The following is a 21421-nucleotide window of genomic DNA, read 5'->3' as shown; positions in this document are numbered from 1 at the left end:
AGTAAGAAGCCTTTAACGCAGTGTGTGCGGGCTGGTGGGGCGCACGGCCCCGGGGAGGTGGCGGGTGTACGCCGGTGGGTGACCGGCGCCACGGGCAGCGGCGCCACGGGCCGCCCTGGAGCAGCCCCGCGGCCGCCGAGGAGCGCAGCGGCGGGAATAGCCCCTCCACAACCGCCTGGGGAGGGGGTGGGGCTTCTCGGGGGCGGGGCCTCTCGGGGCGGGGCTTCCGCCGGCGGTCGGGCTGGTTCCTGTTGGGGCGGGGCGGGAGAAGCGCTCGCCGCACGTAGGCGGGGGGGCGTGGTCCCGAAGGGGGTGTGGCGCGGCCAGGCGGGGCGAGGCACCGGGGCCGGGACCGCGGGCGGGGCGGGGCGGGCGGTGCGGCGGGGGGAGGGGAGGGGCGGGGCGCAGCGTGGCGAGGGGCGGGGCGCGGGCGGCCGTTGGCCGTGTCGCGCGGCGGGGCAGCCTCCTCGCGGGGCAGGCACACAAACACCGCGGGCCGCGCGGGGCGGGGGTCGGCGCGGCGGCGGCAGCGGCGCGGGCGGGAAGCGGCGGGGGCAGTGGGGCCGCCCCGCCTCCCTTCGGCGCTTCGGCGGCGGCCGGCGCAGGACAATGGAAGAGGCGGCAGCGGCGGTAGTAGCGGCGGCGGCGGCGGTGGCGGCGGGGGGGCCCTGCCCGGCGGATCGAACGGGGGCGGCGGCGCTGAGCGGGGAGAACGAGGCCGAGAGCCGGCAGGGCCCGGCGGAGCGCGGCGGGGAGGTGGCTCCGCTCAACCTGTTGGACACTTGCGGCGTGTGCGGGCAGCCCATCCAGAGCCGGCGGCCCAAGCTACTGCCCTGCCTCCACTCGGTCTGCCTCCGCTGCCTGCCGCAGCCCGACCGCTACCTCATGCTGCCCCCCGCCATCCCCTCCTCGGCCGCCGGCACCCCCAAGGAGCCGCAGCCGCCGGCGCCCCCCTCCTCGCCCGTCTCTTCGCCGGCCTCACCCCTGCACTGCACGCCCGGTAAGTGGCCCTTCTGAGGCCGCCCCCTTCCCTCCGCCTGGCCCACGGCCCCCCTGGTTGGGGGTGCTGGCCCCTCCAACCCGTGTGTCCTCCCCCTCCCTTCCCCCCGGAGGCCTGTGTATCGCGACAGACGTGGGGGGCGGGGAGCTGTCGCAACGGCAACTTGGGAAGCACCGGGTGCCGTGGGCGGGGTGCAGGTGCCCGGCCGCGGGGCTGCCGGGGGCACGGACCTGTCGGGGCGGGCTCGGGCTCGGGGCGGGCCGTGCTCGCTGCTCGCCAGCGCCAGGGCTGGCGGGGGGGATTGTGGTTTGTTTTCTTAATTTTTTTTTTTTTTTTAAATTTCCCACCTCGGAAGGGAAGGCAGTAATTTTACTTTCCCAGGACCTCTCTGTGTGGATAGAGAGGAGCGGCGGGAGCCGTCCCCCTCCTCCCCCCGCCTCGGGGGCCGTGGCCGCGGGGCCGGACCCGCCTCGGGGGCCGCGGCCGGCCTGGGCAGCTTCCCTCGGTGGGTGCTGGAGGGGGCTTTGCGCCCAGAAGGGCTTGCTGCTGCCTCGCGCAGGGAGAAGACCTCGATACGGGGTGATACGAAGGCAGAAAAACGTGGCGAGAAAACAGACTTGTTTGAGTAATGTTTCTAGGCTGGCAGTTTGGAGCTCACCTGGAGGGAAGCCCTGCAGGTGTCATCCTCTTTACACGGCGTTCGGCTGGGGAGGGTCCGAGCGCCTGGGCGGTGACAAGTGCGGACGAGCAATAACACTTGTCCGCCTGATAGGCAGCCTGGATGGATCCGGTAATGCATTAATGTGAAACTTACTTGTTTAATTGTCATGCTGAAGGGAGAATGCCGTGAGGAAGTTTTGGTAAGCTCATGTACTGACATAGTAACTTATGGCAATGCTGTAGAAGATGTGCAATAAACTCCTACAGTCTGAAAGTACTTTCCTAATGTTTTTCTTTTTTCCTAGCCCTTTTTGGTTCTAGTAGGTCACTTAATTTTGTTAAAGGCAACTTCATCTTAGAAAAGGTGCAAACAAGCATCCTCTAGTGGAAACAGGTGAAGATCCTGCAGAATCTTGAATAGAAAAGAGGAAGTGTGATGGAAACTGAGCTTCTCTATAGGTATTACTGGAGGTTGTGTAGTGGGGGCTCAAGTGAAAAATTCTACATGAAGAAAGAAGTAGTAACTCCAGATTGGCCATTCTTAAGCAGGTATTGGCCATTGTCCTTTAAATGCATTTAGGAAACCTTTACCATCCTGCCAACAGTTCTGACCAGAAAGAGTACAACCTGAATATGCAAAATGTTTGCAGCAATTCATAAAGGAACACCCTCTTGAGAGAAAGGAATATTTGGGACAAGTGGAGAGACAGCCTTGCTTCAGAATATCTGAGAAAGTCCGGAGTATGTTATTAACAGGATATGCTGAGCCTCTTCATCTACATGGAAGTCTGTGTTAGTGTATTCATTCAGTCTTTAATTTTAGCATGTAATTTATGTAGTAGTCAGACTGCCTAGTCAGAAGTTCCAGAATGGGAAAATCTGTGAGACCCAAAGCCAGTATATTTAAGATTGGTTGATCCAGGAAACGTTATTGCTCCTACATCTATGAGTAGAACTGTGAAGTTCTGCATGGAAGGAACGAAAAAGCACAAACCTTGGTGTATGATAGGATATTTCAAGATGAGATACTTGGGAATGAGAAAGGGAGCAGAGATGCAGCTAGCTCAGGGGTTGCAACATAGGCTGAGAGATAATATAATCATAATCTTAGGAGTTTTGAGGTCATGAACAGCATAGCTCAATTCCCAGATGTTCTATTTAAATGTAGCAGAAAAGGGGTCTATAGTTGAGTAAGAAATGAGATGTATCGTAAGAATGAAAAGATTAGTGCTATTCAAACATCTGCTTGAGAAGACGAACGATAGATGAAATAATGAATCGTAGTAACAGTAAACTTGTATGTAGCTCTATTCCCTCCTTTTGACTATGTGAGTTGGTTCTGTGTGAATGAATTACACAGTATATATTCATCCTTGTTCTACAAATTTACAGACATGCTATTTTTTTGGTGACGTTATTTTTACCCTGCTGACTTTCCTGTCAAGTTATTTTCATGCTTCCACACTAGCATTCATTGTCCAATAGGGAGAAGAAACTTGTATAGATATCACACTCTCCTTAATGCATTCTTTACACCTTTTCTTGTCATGGTTTTGGCCCAGTTCAAAAGACAATGGTGTATACTAGCTAGCTAAGGCCTAACTTGATGTGCATTGGCTGCTTTCTGTTTTCCAACGAATATAAAAAAAGTTGTAAACTTAAGTTAGGATTGCAAAAAAAGTGTCAGTGTCTAAAGCTGATTATATTGAGGAAAAATGTTATTGTTGGAGGAGTTCTTAAATTCTCAGAAGACGGAAGGAAGGACAAAACAGTGCAAATCTGTCACCTCTTCTGGTAATATGTTGTACAAAATGTTTATGAGGAGTGACCTGAAGAAATAAACTGAAGAGCAGAAGCTTAGAAAGTTGGATAGTAAATGCCTCTCATGATATAAATTATGAGATTACTGTGACTAAATTGAAGAAATAAACAGCAAGGAAGCTATTTGTGCTGGAAGGAATGTGCTAGGCAAGGAAGACAATAGAATTACAAACTATGAAAAGCTCCTGAAAGATAAGCAGACAGACTGCTTAGGCACGTGTGCTGAGCAGTAACATGGTGCACAAAAAGAAGCCTGAAGAAAGATTGATAGAAGGGAGTCTGTTTTGAACAAAGGAGGGGATGTGACTTGAAAAGTGCTTCACTGAGCCAGCCTTGAGATGGAGCGTTGTGCTAATATCCAGATTACTTGAGAAACAGGTAGCTAAAGGGGAACCGAGTTTCAAGTTTAACCTGGATTTGCTTTTTGTCTTCAGTAAACAGTTTCCAAGCAGAAACAGTCCTTCGCTTTACTAGAATAATGCATGCCTTCAACTTCCAACATACAGATAAGTTTATTTGGGAGAACGTTGGCTCTCTTTCTGTAAAGATACTAACAACTAATAAAGGAGTGCTGTGGAAGAAAAAATTTTCAAACTTAAGGATCTAGAGTGAATTAAGAATTCTAGTGTTGCTCACACGAATACGAGGTTCAGCATGGGTAATGGCAAAGACAAGTGTCAAGACATGTGAAGGAGTTTCCTGTGGTGGATGTTAATCAGTATTCCTCCTGCAAAGGTAGGCTGGTGGCAAGGCCATTTGGCATGGATATACTCTATACTGCCACATGCATTCAGTTTTGAAATAAAATAATTTCTGTAGAAAAGAAAACTTGGAGTTTCTGATCTCTCTACCGTTCCTGAAGGTGTTGCAGAATCAGCTGTGTGTCACACTTCAATGGTCTTAGCACTGGAGAACTCGCTGCTTGTTTTCTGAATGTCCAATGGCAACTTATTTGATGTAGGTGATATTTTTGTTGTTGCATTGCCAAAAAACGGGTTGCTAGGCACAGAACGTTACGAACTGTGGGGAATGCTGCAAGAGTGGGTCTGTAAACGTGATACTAGCTTGTGAGCAAGTGTCTACAGAACTGCTACTAAATATCTTTGCTAACTTCATGTGTGTTTTCTTTTTGTTTCTCAAATGGCCATTCTTTACTATTTGATCGTGCAAGTTATAACTGGTGCACATAAGAAGGCTGTTATTAGAAATCTGCCATTTGCCCAAATTTTGTGCTGGGTAGTGTTTCAATGACTAGTTGAGTAGTAGTCTACACTTAATTAAAGGACAGTGTTCGTAATGTGGGGAGTATCTGGGCATCATAGTACTCTTGTGGAATTTTTAAATGTGAAAGAGGTATGTGAAAACTGCAAAGTTATAGATTGAGATTCTATTCCTTTTCAAAACTATTTATTTAATTTGCAAACATCCTTGTTCTTTATTGTCAATCTGTACACAAAATAGATTGGGAACTGGTGTGGGGAAAAACTTGTGAATGGAAATGCGTAGCAAAGTTTTATGCAGGTATCATGATTAAATCTTAGTAGTGTCAATGTCAAAAATAATAGAGGGGAATTTTTTTTTCTTTGTTTTATCTGTAGACAAACCTACTAGCAAACAAATCTGTATGAAGCTGTTAAAAGCATGTAATGTTTGAACACTCCCAGGATATAAATTCTTGGGGAGCGTCCAGACTAACAACTCAAATATGTTTGATACTTGCTGTTAATTAAGGAATAAATATTTCAGAGTTATTAAACAAGGATTTCAGTGATGTTCATGTTTCATATTTCAGCTTATTAATGCCCAGAAATATTTGTTTATCAATACAATTTGGAGGTCTATAAGGCATGGAATGAAGACCTAACCCTTCATATCCCCTCATGTATGCAGATGGCATCTGCTGTTTTATTATGTCCCACAGTCAGTCCTTATCCAGATAGCTTTAAACTCTTTCAGACTCTCATCTGATCTTGATATCTGGACTTCCCGATATCATCACTTCATTTGACCTTGAAAATACAGCTTTTGAAATTAACTTAAATTTTCTTATTTCTCTGTATGTAACATGTTCTTTCCCTCTTTCAGTTTGATAATGATTAGGGTCTGTATTAGTTAGTTTGAAGGATATAATAGCTTCATTTGAGCTTGCTTATGGTGAAGATCAATTTTTCTTCCAGGTCTTGGTAGTCTAAGAAGATTTAAGATTTTTTTTTTTTTTAATCTGCCTGCTACATATGATTATTTCCATTTCATCTTTCATATTGCCACTTGCTTGAAGTGAATTCTCTCCATCTTCACCATTACAAAGAGTCTATTTTATTTGTGTGGGTATACACTTATACTTCCACATACGTGGTTGCATCTATGCATCCTTTCACAAGTCTTATTTCTGCTGTGGTGCCATCAGGAACTGAATTGTTTAACCTGTAACAAACTTAAGTAGATTTGAGAGTGCTGATATTTGAAAATAATATACGTTATAGGCCTAGTTTTCATACTGTTTTTGATTTGTGTGTACTTTGAATTGAAGACTCTTGGAGCCCCAGAGATTGCATATGTGAAAAGCGCTTAGCATTGTTACAGGTGAAATACAGTATTATTGTTTTGATGGCGTGTAATGGACAAGCCTCTTGTCTAAAAAGTCATGAAACTAGTAAAAATTTAAGATATTAATCAGTAAACTATCTAGAGAAGGTTCTTATTTTTCTAATCGTAATGCCCTTCTTCTAGAAAAAGGTATGCTTTCAAGGTATATAGGATGGGATATGATACTAATTGTTCAAGTGTAATTTGAAGTAGAGAATATATTTGCCAAAAATTCCTGCATTCTCTTACCAGGAATTCACAAAAATAGTAGATATATCTATGGAGTCTTTATCAAGGTAGACAACTACATGATGCTGAAAGAAGCTTTAATCATGCTTGCTCCAATATATGATTAATATAAGCATATATTACGTGCTTATTATCTTATGTATGTCTACAGAATAGTATTTTGAGGATAGGTTAGATGTATTTACATTCTTGCTTGTTTCAGTAGAAAGTGGGAGATTGAAAAGCTGGAGCCATCAGAAACACCAGATGAGTGTTAAAACAACTGCAGATTGTTCATTTGATAGAAGTTAGGCTGTAGAAGTTATCAAAATATGTGAACTGTTGTGTGAAATGTTTTTTTTTTTTTAAATGAAGATTTAAATCCTCAGAGGCCAACCTAGCTCTGTTCCAATACAAAATCAGCTTATAATGTCTCTGGTAAGCAATTAATACTTTTAATAATGGAAAGGAATCCTAGATCATAAGGTAACAGGAGAGGAAATATATACTAATGTATTAAAAATTCTCAGATGTGTATCTAGTTGAAAATACATTGGGCTGCTTTAATGCATATGATAGAGATGCCGCTTAAGAAAATGACTTGTCTGAAGAGCAAGGGAAAAATAATGGTGCATATGTTCATTAAGAGACAAGTCAAGGAAGGAGTGTGCTCTTTGTGGGCTAGCTTATTCATTGGAGAAATGTACTGACGAGCTAGTAGGCCATACAGCTTGTCGGTTGGCCTGCTGACTTACGTGAGTACTACAAAGCGGCCACGTTCACTCAACTTTAATTTAAGAAAGGGATTTTGTGGAAACTCTTCATTCTGAATGTAGTGTTGGTAAAGAAGCTGGTCTTTTGTACAGGAAAAGCTTTACGCCAGGGTTGTGTGAGTTTGTGTTAAGATGCTGTAGGTGGAATTTCCATATTATTTGGTGGAATTTCCCGGTAACAGTAAACTTGTGAAGCGGGTATTTTGCCCATTATAATCTAATCTAAAAACAAGACAGGGGAAAACCAAGAAGAATTTAAAGTGAATTTTAATGTGACTGTATTTCAGTATGAATAACTGACTGTTTATGAAAAATCTGTTATTTCTGAAATTGGAAATTTAGACTTCTGAAAGATTTTTACAATAACATTAATACTTTAATACAGTACTTTTCACTGATTTCCTAACAATAATATGCTGGTCAGGCAGGGTTCTTCAGGTGAATATGGCCCTGTAGCTTGCATTGTGGACCTGTGCAGATGATCTGGCTGAACTATGAATAGTAGCAAAATCTCCTGCTGGACTTACTATCTCTTATTTAACTTTTATCTGCTGTAACAGTTTCATGATGCATTCTTTTTTGTTTGGTTAATTTAAAGGTCACAGAAGAATTGTTTTCATAGAAAAATTCCAGTGATGCTGTTAAAATTTACCTCATCAATTAGGTAACTGTGGAGTCATTTACTGTTTAAACTATGTACTTGCAGCTCAAACATGCTTTGAAGATGTCAGTGTCATAGTTGAACTGACTAAATATCTACTTTTTTTTCTAGTGGCCAAAGAGAATGTATAAAAACATAAGTGCTTACCATCAAAGAAAGCATGAAACAATTGTGTGAAGTAACTAAGAAAATTACACCATTCTTAACAAGTCTTATAAAGTCAGGTATGAAACTGAAGGGTCAGATAAAGAATGTTCCTAATTACTTGATACTGTCTCTCCAATTTATATGGGAGAAAATAGTGTGTTACTTTGCATACATCACTAACTTATGCCAGAGGACTGATGCTAAACAAGCTTTCTAGTTATTTTTGAAGTTTATCAGTGGGCTATGGAAAAAAAGGAAGACAATAAACAAGGCTCAGCTGTTTGAACTGCACTCACTGGTTTTGAGGGCCCTTGTTTCTAAAGTGGATTTGGGTCCCGGGCACATCCTCATTTCAAAAAAGAAATCTGCAACTCTAGTGCTGAAGCCTCTGTAAGTGGGAGTACATGGACAAGAGAACTGAGCCATTTGCTTTCTGACTGTAGAGAAATTCCTGCTTCTGATCAGTAAGTAAGTTGCCACAGGCAACTTTTTTTTTTTAAAGTGGTGAGTTCCCCTTTCTACTGTAGTCCCTCAAGTGAATATAGTGCAATCTGAATAAAACAAAACTGTAGCTGAAACACCATTTGAACTAAAATGATTACCTGATTTGAAAAGTGACTGTATATTTTCCCAGTGAGCTGACACATCTATCTGTACTATACATAGTAAAAAAGAAACAGGACTATTTTTACGTAAATGTTGAGTTGGAAAAACCCCATGTATTTTCTGGGATGTCTCCTTGAGTTCAGAAAGCATGTAATAAACTTGAAAGTTCACTTAATCCGCTTCATTCATTTCTAGGCATCTGCTATAGAGTCACAACGTGGTTAAGGGTGTGCGGAGTTGAAGTTGTTGAACTAATGCTATAAGCCAGTGTAACCGAAGTTCATGTTACGCTTCGGCTGCTGCTGAACTTGCTATGTGAGGATACTTGTAACACTGATGATGCTGGTTAGGGGAGGGAACACTGGCAGCTGTGCAGGGAATGAGTAGCTGGAAAGCATGGTAGAGAGCTGCAGCACTCTGCTGGGGTTTGGAGAATAAGACATTTTAAAGTGGGAGCAAGGTTCTAATTTTAAATGCAAGGTACAGTGCCTTGGTAAAACAGCCCAGCACCAACAGGCCTGTAACTAGAAATGAGTAGTATGCAAGATTAGCCTGAATAGCAGAAGTGTGAATTGAAACATACTTTTTTTTTACAACCTGGACTCTGCGTTAAAATGAGTAAACTACTTGCTAAAGTAATGTAGGAGTGTAAATTACCTGCCTTTGTAATCAGTTGGTTTAAAAAGAAGTGGAAGTAGCTTTGAATCATCTTTGCCTTTTGGAAAAGTTCTGTGACTTGTAACATTGTTTCAATAGTTTTCAAGTAAAAGTTGAAATTCATAGCATTCCTTAGCCACAAAGTGATAAATTAGGGTAGTGGGCAGCTAATCAGTCAGAAGCCGAGATAGACAGTCTATTTAGCAGACAAGCTTTGTTGAATGAATATAGAGCTGTGTAATGATATGTAGTGTCCAATAGCAGGACCTCAGTAATGGCTACATATCCTGGGAACGTTGAAATCTTGGAGGTAGCATACTTCAGATTTAGATTTAGCTCTTTTGAGTGTTTACAGCTTCCCAGTTCTAGTAGTACCTTTGCTTGCTTAAGCAGTTGGTTTTCAGCCCTCATTAGTTCTGTTCCTTACTTGCTTTTGTCTTGTTTGGGGGGTCTTTCATCACACATTAGCAGCTATTGTTCTCAGTTGTTTTATGAATTATTGTGCTTACCAACTACTGACTACTTGGCCTTCAACAGTTTTGTTTTCTCTTCCCATTGCTGGTAGCGAGCGGGGACTATGAGGGTATAACCTGCTGGCTAGCAAATCTTTCTTTGAAACCCCCAAAATAATTTAGAATACTTTGATTGTTTAGTTTAATCAAATGTTAAAGGAACTTGATCTCCTTTGAGAAGTTCTACTTAACTTTTCCTCAGTCCCTTCTCTATGCAAGAAACTCAATTGTGGATTCAGAGCTCATGCTTTAAATCTTGCCTGAGTAAGTATTACCTCAAAATATGGATACACAGAATTCTTTCCTGGAATAAACATAGGTGTAGGTTGCCTTCCATACTCTACCTGTGAGTAGGAATGTGAGTCCAGAGATGCTAGCAGCCCTTTCTTCAAATATTACACTCCAAGCTGTAAAATAGAGTGGCTATTCCCTGCTTTATAGCAAAGGCAGAGTCCAATATTGTGAAAGAGTGTTCAGAAGAGCCTGGGATGGAATGTCTGAGAGGGCCTGTGGACTTCCCACATCTTCTAACAGTGAAGAGTAACCAAAAAAACCCTAGCAATAGGGTCGTCTTTTACATTTGTCTTAACTCTTACCTGTACCATAAGAACGACCTGCAAGAATTGCTCTTACCACTCAATAAATAAGTATTTGTTGTATAAACTGTTGGGACTGGCACCATCAGTAAAATTCTGTGTATGTTGGACTGAGCAGGTTCAACTGCAGATCAGGAGACAGTCCTGTGTTGCCTTTTTCTTCTTAGAAATGGCCTTATAACTGGGACCAGGAACAACTTAGAAGCTTATGGTTGCTCATATGTCTTCTAGATTATTATCACTGCTGTTTAAACTCAACAGGGGCCAAAGATCTCTTCTCAAAATAATCATTCTAGAAGCCGTTTTGGCAAAATGAAGACTTTATATATGGGCATCCCAAATGCATTGAACTGACAGTCCTCTTCCCTCTGTTCCGCCCTTTGATGCTTCTGTAACGTGCTGTTTTCTGAGAGATGTAGGGTAGCTATTTGAAATCACTGTTGTTCTTACTTGATCAATCAGTGCATCTCTTCAACCCAGAAGAAATGCATTTCATTAGTTGCATTCACTAATTTTCATATTAATGCATTGTCAGAGCAGAAGAAAAAATGCTGCTTCTTGATGCTGGTTCTTGGAGTCTGTATAGTCTGTGTGGATCTCGCAATGCATATTGCTCCAGCTTTGCAGTCTGAAAGTTATGTGGGAACTGGAAAAAGCTGGTCACCTTGCTTTTTGAACCCTTACAGCAGTGCTGTGGGATACTGGGCGCATATAACAGAGGAATATAAAGTGAGTTGGCTTTCTATTCCTGTGCATTTACACCCAAAAGTGCAATGCTTGTAACTTGCAGATAACTTGGAGGATCTTCTGCTCTCCAATATTCTAAACCCTACTGGGATTCTTGCAATTGAACTGGCTGCCTAATAGTGGATAAGAGTATTAGTGTAGTTACTGGAAAGAATTGGATGTTTTTAAGGTATGATTGATCTGACCAAGTGTAGACATCTGCTTTAAGGATGAGACGACTCATGACATAACTATATTACTTAGGTCTCCATTGACTATGAAGAGAACTTCATGTAAATCAACACTTAGATGAATCCCACTCAAGGTATTAAAATTTGGCAACACTGCAAAGAAACTTTGTCTTTCAAGTGCAAAGTTTAACTTTATGGATTCACTTCAGCATAGTAAATCAGTAGTATTTCTGTACTGCTATTAGGAGTTACTTTTTCATAGATGCAGAAATTCTGCATGTGACAAGCTTCAGTATGAAACACCTTTTAAATGTAACAAGTAGTCAGAATAGACTGGATTTGGGAATCTTGGGATGTTTTGCTCAAATAAATTAAATGGCTTGAATCTTTACTTTTTTATTCCAATAATAATGTCTTGCATTTGTGCCTTTCATTGTCTCTGTACCTGCCAACAGCAAGCTTTAAAAAAAAAAAATCTAGAAATCCCTAAAATATTACTAGGTTAATAATGAAAGCATTTGTTATATAAGAGACAATTTTAGCACAGATTAAAAGTGTACCTTTATAAATACTCAGAATTTGTCGATAAATACATATTAAATTCCTCTTTCTCACTGCTGGGGATCTAACTCCCTGGCATTGTACCTGGGCGGCAAATATGCTGTTATCATATTGTCATTGAAGAATATATTTAAGAGATACTAAGAAGAGCAACGTCCAAAGAAGGGCAACGAAGCTGGTGAAGGGCCTGGAGCACAAGCCTTATGAGGAGCGGCTGAGGGAACTGGGGTTGTTTAGCCTGGAGAAGAGGAGGCTGAGGGGAGATGTTATCGCGCTCTGCAACTACCAGAAAGGAGGTTGTAGCGAGGTGGGTGTTGGTCTCTTCTCCCAAGTAACAAGTGATAGGACGAGAGAAAATGTTCTCAAGTTGCACCAGGGGAGGTTTAGATTGGATATTAGGAAAAATTTCCGCACTGAAAGGGTTGTCAAGGGAAGTGATTGAGTCACCATCCCTGGAGGTGTTTAAAAGACTGTAGATGTGGTGCTTAGGGAGATGGTTTAGTGGTGGACTTGGCAGTGTTGGGTTTAAGGTTGGACTCGATGATCTTAAAGGTCTTTTCCAACCTAAATAATTCTATGATTCTATCTATTTTTTTTTAATATCAGCCTGCCCTTTCTTTTTCTTCTCTCCACCCCCTCACCAAACAAAATATCGTAAACAAAGGCAGAACCTATTATTCTAAATTAACATATTATTTCTATGTACTTTCGAACATCCATTCCCTGCATATACAATTTATGGATAAAGTTGATGGAGTCTTCCATTATATTTGTTACATTACTGTAATTTATATTTTGAGATTGTTTGAAGGAAACATAAGAGATATTGATGACTTCTGAACTATAACTCTGTCCTCAAGCAGAACTTCAAAATAGGTATCTATATAGCAGAATACAGATGGATGCAGCAAACACTGCAGTTAACAAGTTGGTGGCTCTGAATATTGACACTTCAGTGATTTTAACCAAGTTTCCCTTTGGAGCTACAGACTGCAGTTTGTTCGAGTACTACATAAGGGATCTTCTGTGTGCCTCTCAGTTGTATTTTCCACCAGGAATTTAAAATCACCATAGCAAAGATATGTGGAATAGACAGGTAAATTGAGATTCACTGTCCAAACTGGAATATATTCTGCCGCTTCTGAATTTCTGGGGTGCCTGTGATATTTGAAAAAGGGCTGGCAGATGTACTGCACAGTCCACAGGAGACCTATTTCCTTCTGGAAGAGTAGCTGGAAGCCAGGCAGGATATCCTCCTGAAATTAGGTATGTCTGTTTAGGCACCTGAATTGCTCCCCTGAGGCTAGTGGCTTGAAAAATGAGGGCCAAGAGGCTGGTTTCCCAAGTCCTGATAGGTAGTTTCCAGTTATTGAGTGGTGATCATTTTGAGAATAGGAGAATTGTGAAAGAACAAATTGCAAGGGTGCATCTGAGCACTCAGAGAAGAGAGGGAGTAACATGAGCTAGCCAAAGGCCTTGAATTGCATTAGCCTTCCTGTTTTGGATGACATTTCACCTGAAATACTCTGACTAAAGCCTGTTACCTACTGTTGTTCCCACTACTGCTTCCAACTTGGTTCCCTTAATGTGGACCAGATTCTTAGAAGTTATTTTTTGAGGCTTTTTTTACCTTCACATCTGCTCAGTGTTGATGGGAACGTTATCGTATCTGGGGCTAAACAGAGGAAGTGGGTGAAACAGTGAAGTATGTCACACGTTGGAGTATAGTTTTCATCTTTTCAACAAAGGGTTAAAAAGAACCAACTCTTCAGTGTCTTCCAGAAAGGCTTGGTTCTTTGGCTTGTGACTGGCACCGACTGCCCAAATGATAATCTGCTTACCTACTTTTTTTATAACTATAATTTCTGGTTGTCGTGGTTTAACCCCAGCCAGCAAAAATAAACGCCACGCAGCCGCTCGATCACTCCCCCCCCGGTGGGATGGGGGAGAGAATTGGGAGGGCACAAGTAGGAAAGCTCCCGGGTTGAGATAAAAACAGTTTAATAATTGAAATAAAACTAAGTAGAACAGTAATAATAACAGTGAGAACAACAACAGTAACAGAATACACAAAGCAGGCAATGCACAACAGAACCGCTCACCGACCGCGTGTCACTAACGGGGGGCGAGCCCCCCCACACACCTGGTTTTTATACTGAGCATGATGTCACATGGTATAGAATACCCCATTGGCCAGCTGGGTCCACCACCCCGGCTGTGCTCCCCCCTCCCGGTGCAAGCATCACCCCACAACAGCCAAAGCATCAATGGGCCATCAATGCACCAAACCCAAAACACAGCACACCCCCCAGGCTACTGGGAAGAAAGTTAACCCTGTCCCAGCTGGAACCAGGACACTGGTGATGCATTGTCCTGCAACTACTGAACTGTCAGCTGGTAGTAGATGAGAACTCTAAAAGATGAAGACCAGACTATGGAATTTCTTGCTACAAAGAAATGACTACTAGCTGTGTCGCGCTCACAACTCTAAGGGAGGGTCCATCTCCATACCAGAGTTTCTGGCACAGAAATTTTTTATCCCAGTGATCTTTTTTAAATAGTAATAACAACATGCTAACATGTTGCTATTCAGGGAGAAAGGTATTAATTTCCTTGTTCTAGAAGCACATGGATACAATGGACTTGAGCACTGTTGACAGGAACCAGAGTGCCTGCAAAATGGTATTTCAGTAAAATGTATGAATCTAGACAGCATTAAACCCACTTTCAAAATGTTAGCAACTTGAAAAATTAAATACTAGGCTGCTCAGAGAAAACGATGCAAGAATGTCATGGAATTTTAAAAATCCTTGCATCTTGTATGCTTGAATTCATTACATATAAGTTGGAAATACTTGACAATTTCAGGACGTGAAAGAATATATTTTAATTTTGATGAAAGAAATGCTTATCACAGTCAGCAGTGAGAATTGGCATAATTGTTGGCAGCTTTTGCATCGTCGTTTAAGCACATTCATTGCAAGGCGGTGAGGGTTTTTATTCATCATCTTGTACTTAAATATTGTCTACCCCACAATAGCAGTATTTCCCTTTGTTACCATTATGACACTTCTTATAATTGTGTTGTCGAAGGAAATGCATTGGACAGTCTTAGATGTGAACATAAACTGTCCCTTCAGAATTTCTTGAGGTATTCAGAAGTGGCTGGAGTGTCAGCCCTTGCAAAATTTACAATTTGTGAAGTCTAATATGCGATATTTGAAATGTTTGAAGGTTGGGCACATATAGCAAAAACAATGAACCATTTCAGAGAGCAGCTGAAATATTTTAATTCAGCTCTGCAGTGCTTTCCAAGAAAGTCAATGCACTGCAGCATAAAAACTGGCCTGTAACGCTCTTCCAGAGGGGGGATTACAGCTAGTAGTCTTTGTCTGGTTTTCATCTATTTACATTTTAAAGGGTGGTAAATAAAGCATTTGGGTTTTAATAAACTTATCTGCTAGATTGTTGGTTGCTTTGAATGTTTATATTTTGGCAGTAAGTGGCAGTTTCCCCTTGAGATGTGCTTGCTTGTTGGTTTAACCTATCTCCCCTCCACTAGCGGCAGCAGGCTGTCAGAACTAGATAGGAGCGGCTTTTTCTGGAACAAACTGGTTTGAAGAAGTTGCCAATTTTGCAGCAGCAGTATTGGCTTAATGAGAAACAAGAGGAAAGCAGTAATTATTTTAAAAATTGATTCAGATGTTATTGCATATGTTACCATCTCTTGAATTAAGTTTTCTAAGTGTTTGTTTTTAACAGGAGAAACATGACCTGTGTAAATATAACCAGTTCACCCTCAACCCCATGCATTTTAATGAAAAGCCTTAGAAATATTAATGGTGTCTATATACACAGCGAGAGGAGAAAAGATTCTGTAAGTCACAATTGAAATGCCCTAATTTTCTGTGTAGTTATGCTAAAAATCTTAATAGCTGGCACTGTCTTCAGTCTCTAACATACCTTCTATTAATGTTAACTAGCCCGTCCATTATTTAAAAATTTTAATTGTATGTGTGATTTGCTGTTAGTATTTTCTGTTCTGAAATCTGTACAGTTAAAATTTCAAACAAGACTCCTATAAAACTGAGGAAAATTGTCTTACACAAGCCTAATTAATTTATTCTGTAATGACTGTGTCATTTTAGGGAAAATTAGTTACCAGTTGCTTCCAAGCACTCTTTAATAAAGCAAGCTCCCTTTCACAAAACTAGTATTTTTTTGACTGATCTGTACTGAAGAAAGGGAACCCTTAAGCCCTCCTTTTTTAGTAAAACACTTTGCATCTACAAACAAAAATACCCTTTTGGATCTACAAATGATTATCCAGTGGCTTTATTAAATTGGCTCTGAAACCTGTTTGCTACAGTGAAGATGTAAATGATCCGTAACTGGGGCAGACCAGAGCAGTCTCCTCCTGTTGTCTCGGGATGCTTCAGTAGTCCTGGGAATGTACTCCCAGGAAATTGAGAACTGCGTTGGAAATAATACAGCATGTGCTGTAAATCCATTCTGCTGAATGGCTTGAGATGGCATTACCGTGGATGCAGCATGTAATTTGTGAACAAGAGTGGGGATGGGCCGTGGTTTCCCCAACATGTCTAAAATGCAGGCTAGCATTCCTTGAAGAGGCATACATGTTGTGAGCCTGTAGCCAGTGAGAACTGTTATGGTGGAAACTAACTCTTGTCTGCTGGCACAACCCCATTTAATCCGCATTGTATTCCCTAATCCAGCTCACTGCATGGCAGCATAAATCTTTGTGTTGGCATGGGATAGAAATGAATGGGCAGGGGAGCCGGCATTGTTCCTTTTGTTAGCAATGTGGTGTCCGGCCCTGGTTCAAGCAAAGTCTGAATGTAAGGTTCCACAGCTGCTTGATTTTTATATGAATGGATGCTGCTGCTACAAAGGTTGGAGGTCTTCCCCTCTGCTCCTCCTACTGAAGAGCCACATGCTCTTGATCCAGCTCAGTATACAGCTGCAGGAGCAACTATCCTGGCACAAAGGAGTAGATGGAAAATGTGGGATCTTACCACTTACCATCCTCATGATAATCATGATGGTGATTATGGAACTCCTCCCAAGTTAAGTAACATGTTTCACCTGCCCACTGGAATGCTCTGGAAATGCTTGTTCCATTTTAAAAAAAAAAAATCTTATAGGATTATTTTGACAAATAAAATAAACCCTGGCACTTGAGAACTTCATTTTTCTGAGCAAGAACAAACAGGTAAGTATGCTTTTGAAAATCTTAGTTTCTGCAGTGATTTCATGTTAGACGCTAACAATTACAAATTGACACTTACCTACTCTCAAAGCTCAGTGGACTGCCTACCTAGACTTAGGTTCTCCCTCAGCTTGCATCAGTGCGCAGAGACAGGAAGAGAAACGGTTTCAAGCCTCTCTTCCTTCTTGATAGACAATGGATTTCTTTGGTTTATGCCTTTGAATGAAGATACTTATGTAATAATCTGTTATTAAAAGAGAGCGAACTATGCAATTCTTGTTAGGATTCTTAAATTTGAAAATTTAAGCCCATGTAAAATGGGAAAGGCATTCTAACGCATGTTATTGTATCCCTTGCAGTGTTGCCCTTTTGAAGATTCAGTAAGTGCTAAGACCACAGAGGAACCCTACCTATTTCTAACAATACATGGGGGTTTTTTGTGCTCTCTACTTCTCAGATATTTTTTCTTTTTTGGTTTGTATCCACTAAACCTTGCAGTGCTTCAGGCCCAAACACACTGAAATTTTCAGTTATTTTACAGATGAATCCTGTGGGGTTTTCTTGGTTCTCTTCCACCCTGCATTTGACCCATTGTAATGGGCACTACAGGGCTGGAAGCAGTAGATTGCATTTGACGTGAATAATACAGAGGACGGTTAGAGTCAGAAAACAGGTTTCTTGTTACCACTAGAGAAAATGAGGTTCTGTAGGAGTGAATATTCTAAATTGGAGGGAAGGATGGCAAATTCCTTCCTCCGGTGAAGTTCCGACTGACTGGAAAAGGGGAAACATAACACCCATTTTTAAAAAGGGAAAAAAGGAAGACCTGGGGAAGTACAGGCCAGTCAGTCTCATCTCTGTGCCTGGGAAGATCATGGAACAGATCCTCCTGGAAGCTATGCAAAGGCACATGGAGGACAGGGAGGTGATTCGAGGCAGCCAGCATGGCTTCACCAAGGGCAAGTCCTGCCTGACCAACCTAGTGGCCTTCTATGACGGAGTGACTACGTCAGTGGACACGGGAAGAGCTACAGATGTCATCTGTCTGGACCTCTGTAAGGCCTTTGACACAGTCCCCCCCAAGATCCTTCTCTCTAAACTGGAGAGGTATGGATTTGATGGGTGGACTGTCTGGTGGATGAGGAATTGGTTGGATGGTCACATCCAGAGGGTAGTGGTCAACTGCTCAATGTCCAGATGGAGATCAGTGACAAGTGGTGTCCTGCAGGGGTCTGTATTGGGACCGGTACTGTTTAATATCTTCATCAGTGACAGAGAGAGTGAGGTTGAATGCACCCTCAGAAAGTTTGCGGACGACATCAAGCTGAGTGTTGCGCTTGACACGCCTGAGGGATGGGATGCCATCCAGAGAGACCTGGACAAGCTTGAGAAGTGGGCCCTTGTTGAACCTCATGAGGTTCACAAGGCCAAATGCAAGGTCCTGCACCTGGGTTGGGGCAACCCCTGGTATCAATACAGGCTGGGGAATGAAGGGATTGAGAGCAGCCCTGCAGAGAAGGACTTGGGAGTACTGGTAGATGAAAAGCTGGACATGAGCCGACAATGTGTGCTGGCAGCCCAGAAGGCCAACCATATCCTGGGCTGCATCAAAAGAAGCATGGCCAGCAGGGGAGGTGATCCTGCCCCTCTACTCTGCTCTGGTGAGACCCTACCTGGAGTACTGCGCCCAGCTCGGGAGTCCTCAGCACAGGAAAGACACGGACCTGTTGGAGTGGGTCCAGAGGAGGGCCACAGAAAAGATCAGAGGGATGGAATGCCTCTCCTATGAAGAAAGACTGAGAGACTTGGGGTTGTTCAGCATGGAGAAGAGAAGGTTCCGGGGAGACCTTATTGCAGCCTTTTAGTACTAAAGGGGAGCTTATAAGAAAGATGGGGACAAACTTTTTAGCAGGGCCTGTTGCGACAGGACAAGGGGGAATGGTTTTAAACTAAAAGAGGGTAGATTTAGACTAGCTATGAGGAAGAAATTTTTCACAGTGAGGGTGGTGAAAGACTGGAACAGGTTGCCCAGAGAGGTGGTAGATGCCCCATCCCTGGAAACATTCGATGTCAGGTTGGTAGGGCTCTGAGCAACCTGATCTAGTTGAATATGTCCCTGCCCATGGCAGGGGGGTTGGACTAGATGACCTTTAAAGGTCCCTTCCAATCCAAACTATTCTATGATTCTAAATCAGCTGGTGACTGAAGCTTGATAAAAAGGTTAAAAGGGAAACATAGTGTTTGAAACAAACAGGTAATTGGGGAAGGGTAATTGTCCTGGTTTCGGCTGGTGTAGAGTTCATTTTCTTCCTAGTAGTTGGTATAGTGCTGTGTTTTGGATTTAGTACTAGAATAATGTTGATAACATAGGGATGTTTTAGTTGTTGCTAAATAATGTTTACACGAGTCAAGGACTTTTCAGCTTCCCATGCTCTGCAGGTGCACAAGATCCTGGGAGGAGGCACAGCCAGGACAGCTGACCCAACTGGCCAAAGGGATAATTCCATACCATAGGCATCATGCTTAGTACATAAACTGGGGGTTGGTCAGGGAGGGGCGATTGCTGCTTGGGGATGGGCTAGGCATCGGTCGGCGGGTGGCGAGCAATTGTATTGTGCATCACTCATTTTGTATATTCATCAATCATCATCAATCATCATCATATTTTTATTATTTTTTTTTCCCTTTTCTGTTCTATTAAACTGTCTTTATCTCAATCCATGGATTTTACTTTTTTCCCCCGATTCTCTCCCCCATCCCACTGAGGGCAGGGGAGTGAGCGAGCGGCTGTGTGGTGTTTGGCTGCCTGCTGGGTTAAACTGCAACAGTAAGTCCAGTCAAAAATGGAACAATTGGCTGAAGGTCCCTGGTTAATTACTCCTGTAGCTGCTCTGGTGTGCTGGAGTCACCGCTGTATCCTCTTTGGTGTTTGTTTCCTTTAAACTGCAGGATGTAGATGATGGTAGGTGATGCTACTTCAGGCAATTTTAGGAAAATGTAAGGACACCCTTGCCCAATTCCCCATCCCCCCACACTCTAAGGAGGAATAGGAAAGGTAGCTTGATCTCAACTTGTTTCTTCTTCTAAGTAGTACGAGATCTGATTTTCTCAAATATTCCCTGTGTCTCTAGAGTGTAGTGCAACATCAGGCATGCTGAAAGGAAATGACATTAAAAAATGCCAAGTGTCAACTCTTTATTTCTGGCAATTTGCTATCGTAGCAAGTCTTCTTTTAGAGAATCTTCAGGAAGGAAAATTACTTTGTTCACTAAAAAATAACTTGGTCTCGGAAGCCTCCTAACTATATTGTTCAATTCACACACAACTATCTCAAAGCTTTTTAGAGTCATCTCTAAAAAGTGGTCTCTAGTCGGGTCAAGAATTAGTTGAGCATCAGAACATTAATGTGGAATTAGAGGTCTCCCTAACCCCCAATTTAATCAGGATAAACAGTAGAGCCTCACTGTCCAGGAATGTGTTTAGCCTGAACAGCATTAGCCAAAATGCTAACCTGAATCTGATGCTGTTTCTGATGCTGCTGCATTATAATTGCTCTGACAATGTTTATTTGAGATACTGGCTTTTTGTCTTTTGTGAAAATACTAGGTTTGGGCTGAGTTGGTAATGTACTTGAAGAATATATACTTGGTATAGCAAATATCAATTGCAGAAATAATTTTTGGAGTAGTCAAACTTCATTATATTATCCCACCGTGTGTGGGTTAATAATGTTCTGTGCTGCAGCTTTCCGGATTTTTCTTCTCTTTTGCCTTCATTCCTTTTATCAAAACTGTGGGCATTTGTGGGGAGGGAGGAATGAACAGCAAAATAGTTTGGGGATTTTTTTTTTTTTCTTTAACACAATAATGTGGTTCTTGTTTCGATGACATAGTATGCTTCTCCTATAGTTTCATTAGAGGATGAATTATTTTCCTTACCAATTCATATAAGGAAATCAACTAAATGGCTTTTAATATCTTGCTACTCAGAATTTGAATCTTTTTGAACAGACCATAGTATAATAGCTAGGGTTCCCAGACTTGAAAGCACTGAAGTAAACTGCAGCACAATTCAGGAAGCAGGTGTCTTGAAACAAGAGGAAGGAAGTGTTGGCAATAAGATTAAGCATGGTTAGAAAGCTATTGCACGATTGCTTCCAAACCTTAACACTAAAAAAAAAAAGCAGTTTGATTCGTTGTAGTACTAGGAAAGTGTCTTGCAGGGGGACTCGATGGAGGAAACGTTAATTCAGAGGTTAATTTAAAAATTGCGTTCTATGCATGCTTAAGGAACAGTTTAAAATGTAATTAAATGTTTGTGAGGTAAAAAGGTGTAACAATGAATATTAAAAACAAATACATACATGGAATGTAGTAAGAAGATGCTGGGGCTATATTAACTTGTCTTTGTATTGCATTCCTTCCTGTATGTTATTGTAACTCTTTGATGAAATACAAGCAGAAATG

At 42.2% G+C, this 21421-nt stretch overlaps 1 protein-coding gene across 2 annotated transcripts in view; it reads left to right on the top strand.

Annotated features, from left to right (window-relative positions):
• The first annotated feature begins 551 nt into the window (after positions 1 to 551).
• The window catches only part of TRIM24 (tripartite motif containing 24), a 67662-nt gene continuing 46792 nt past the window's right edge, over positions 552 to 21421 (top strand). The window contains exon 1 of one of the 2 annotated variants that reach the window (XM_075157767.1): positions 552 to 1000. In XM_075157767.1, the coding sequence (XP_075013868.1) occupies positions 610 to 1000 (391 nt within the window). In that variant the 5' untranslated portion in view covers positions 552 to 609. Of the gene's footprint in view, positions 1001 to 7874; positions 7954 to 21421 lie in introns of those variants that run through there. The other variant, XM_075157777.1, reaches the window with a different exon arrangement.

This window comes from Calonectris borealis, chromosome 1, assembly GCF_964195595.1.
Source record: "Calonectris borealis chromosome 1, bCalBor7.hap1.2, whole genome shotgun sequence".
NCBI lineage: Eukaryota > Metazoa > Chordata > Aves > Procellariiformes > Procellariidae > Calonectris > Calonectris borealis.
Note: the sequence above shows the minus strand (reverse complement) of the source record. Positions and strands in the feature narration are given on the sequence as shown.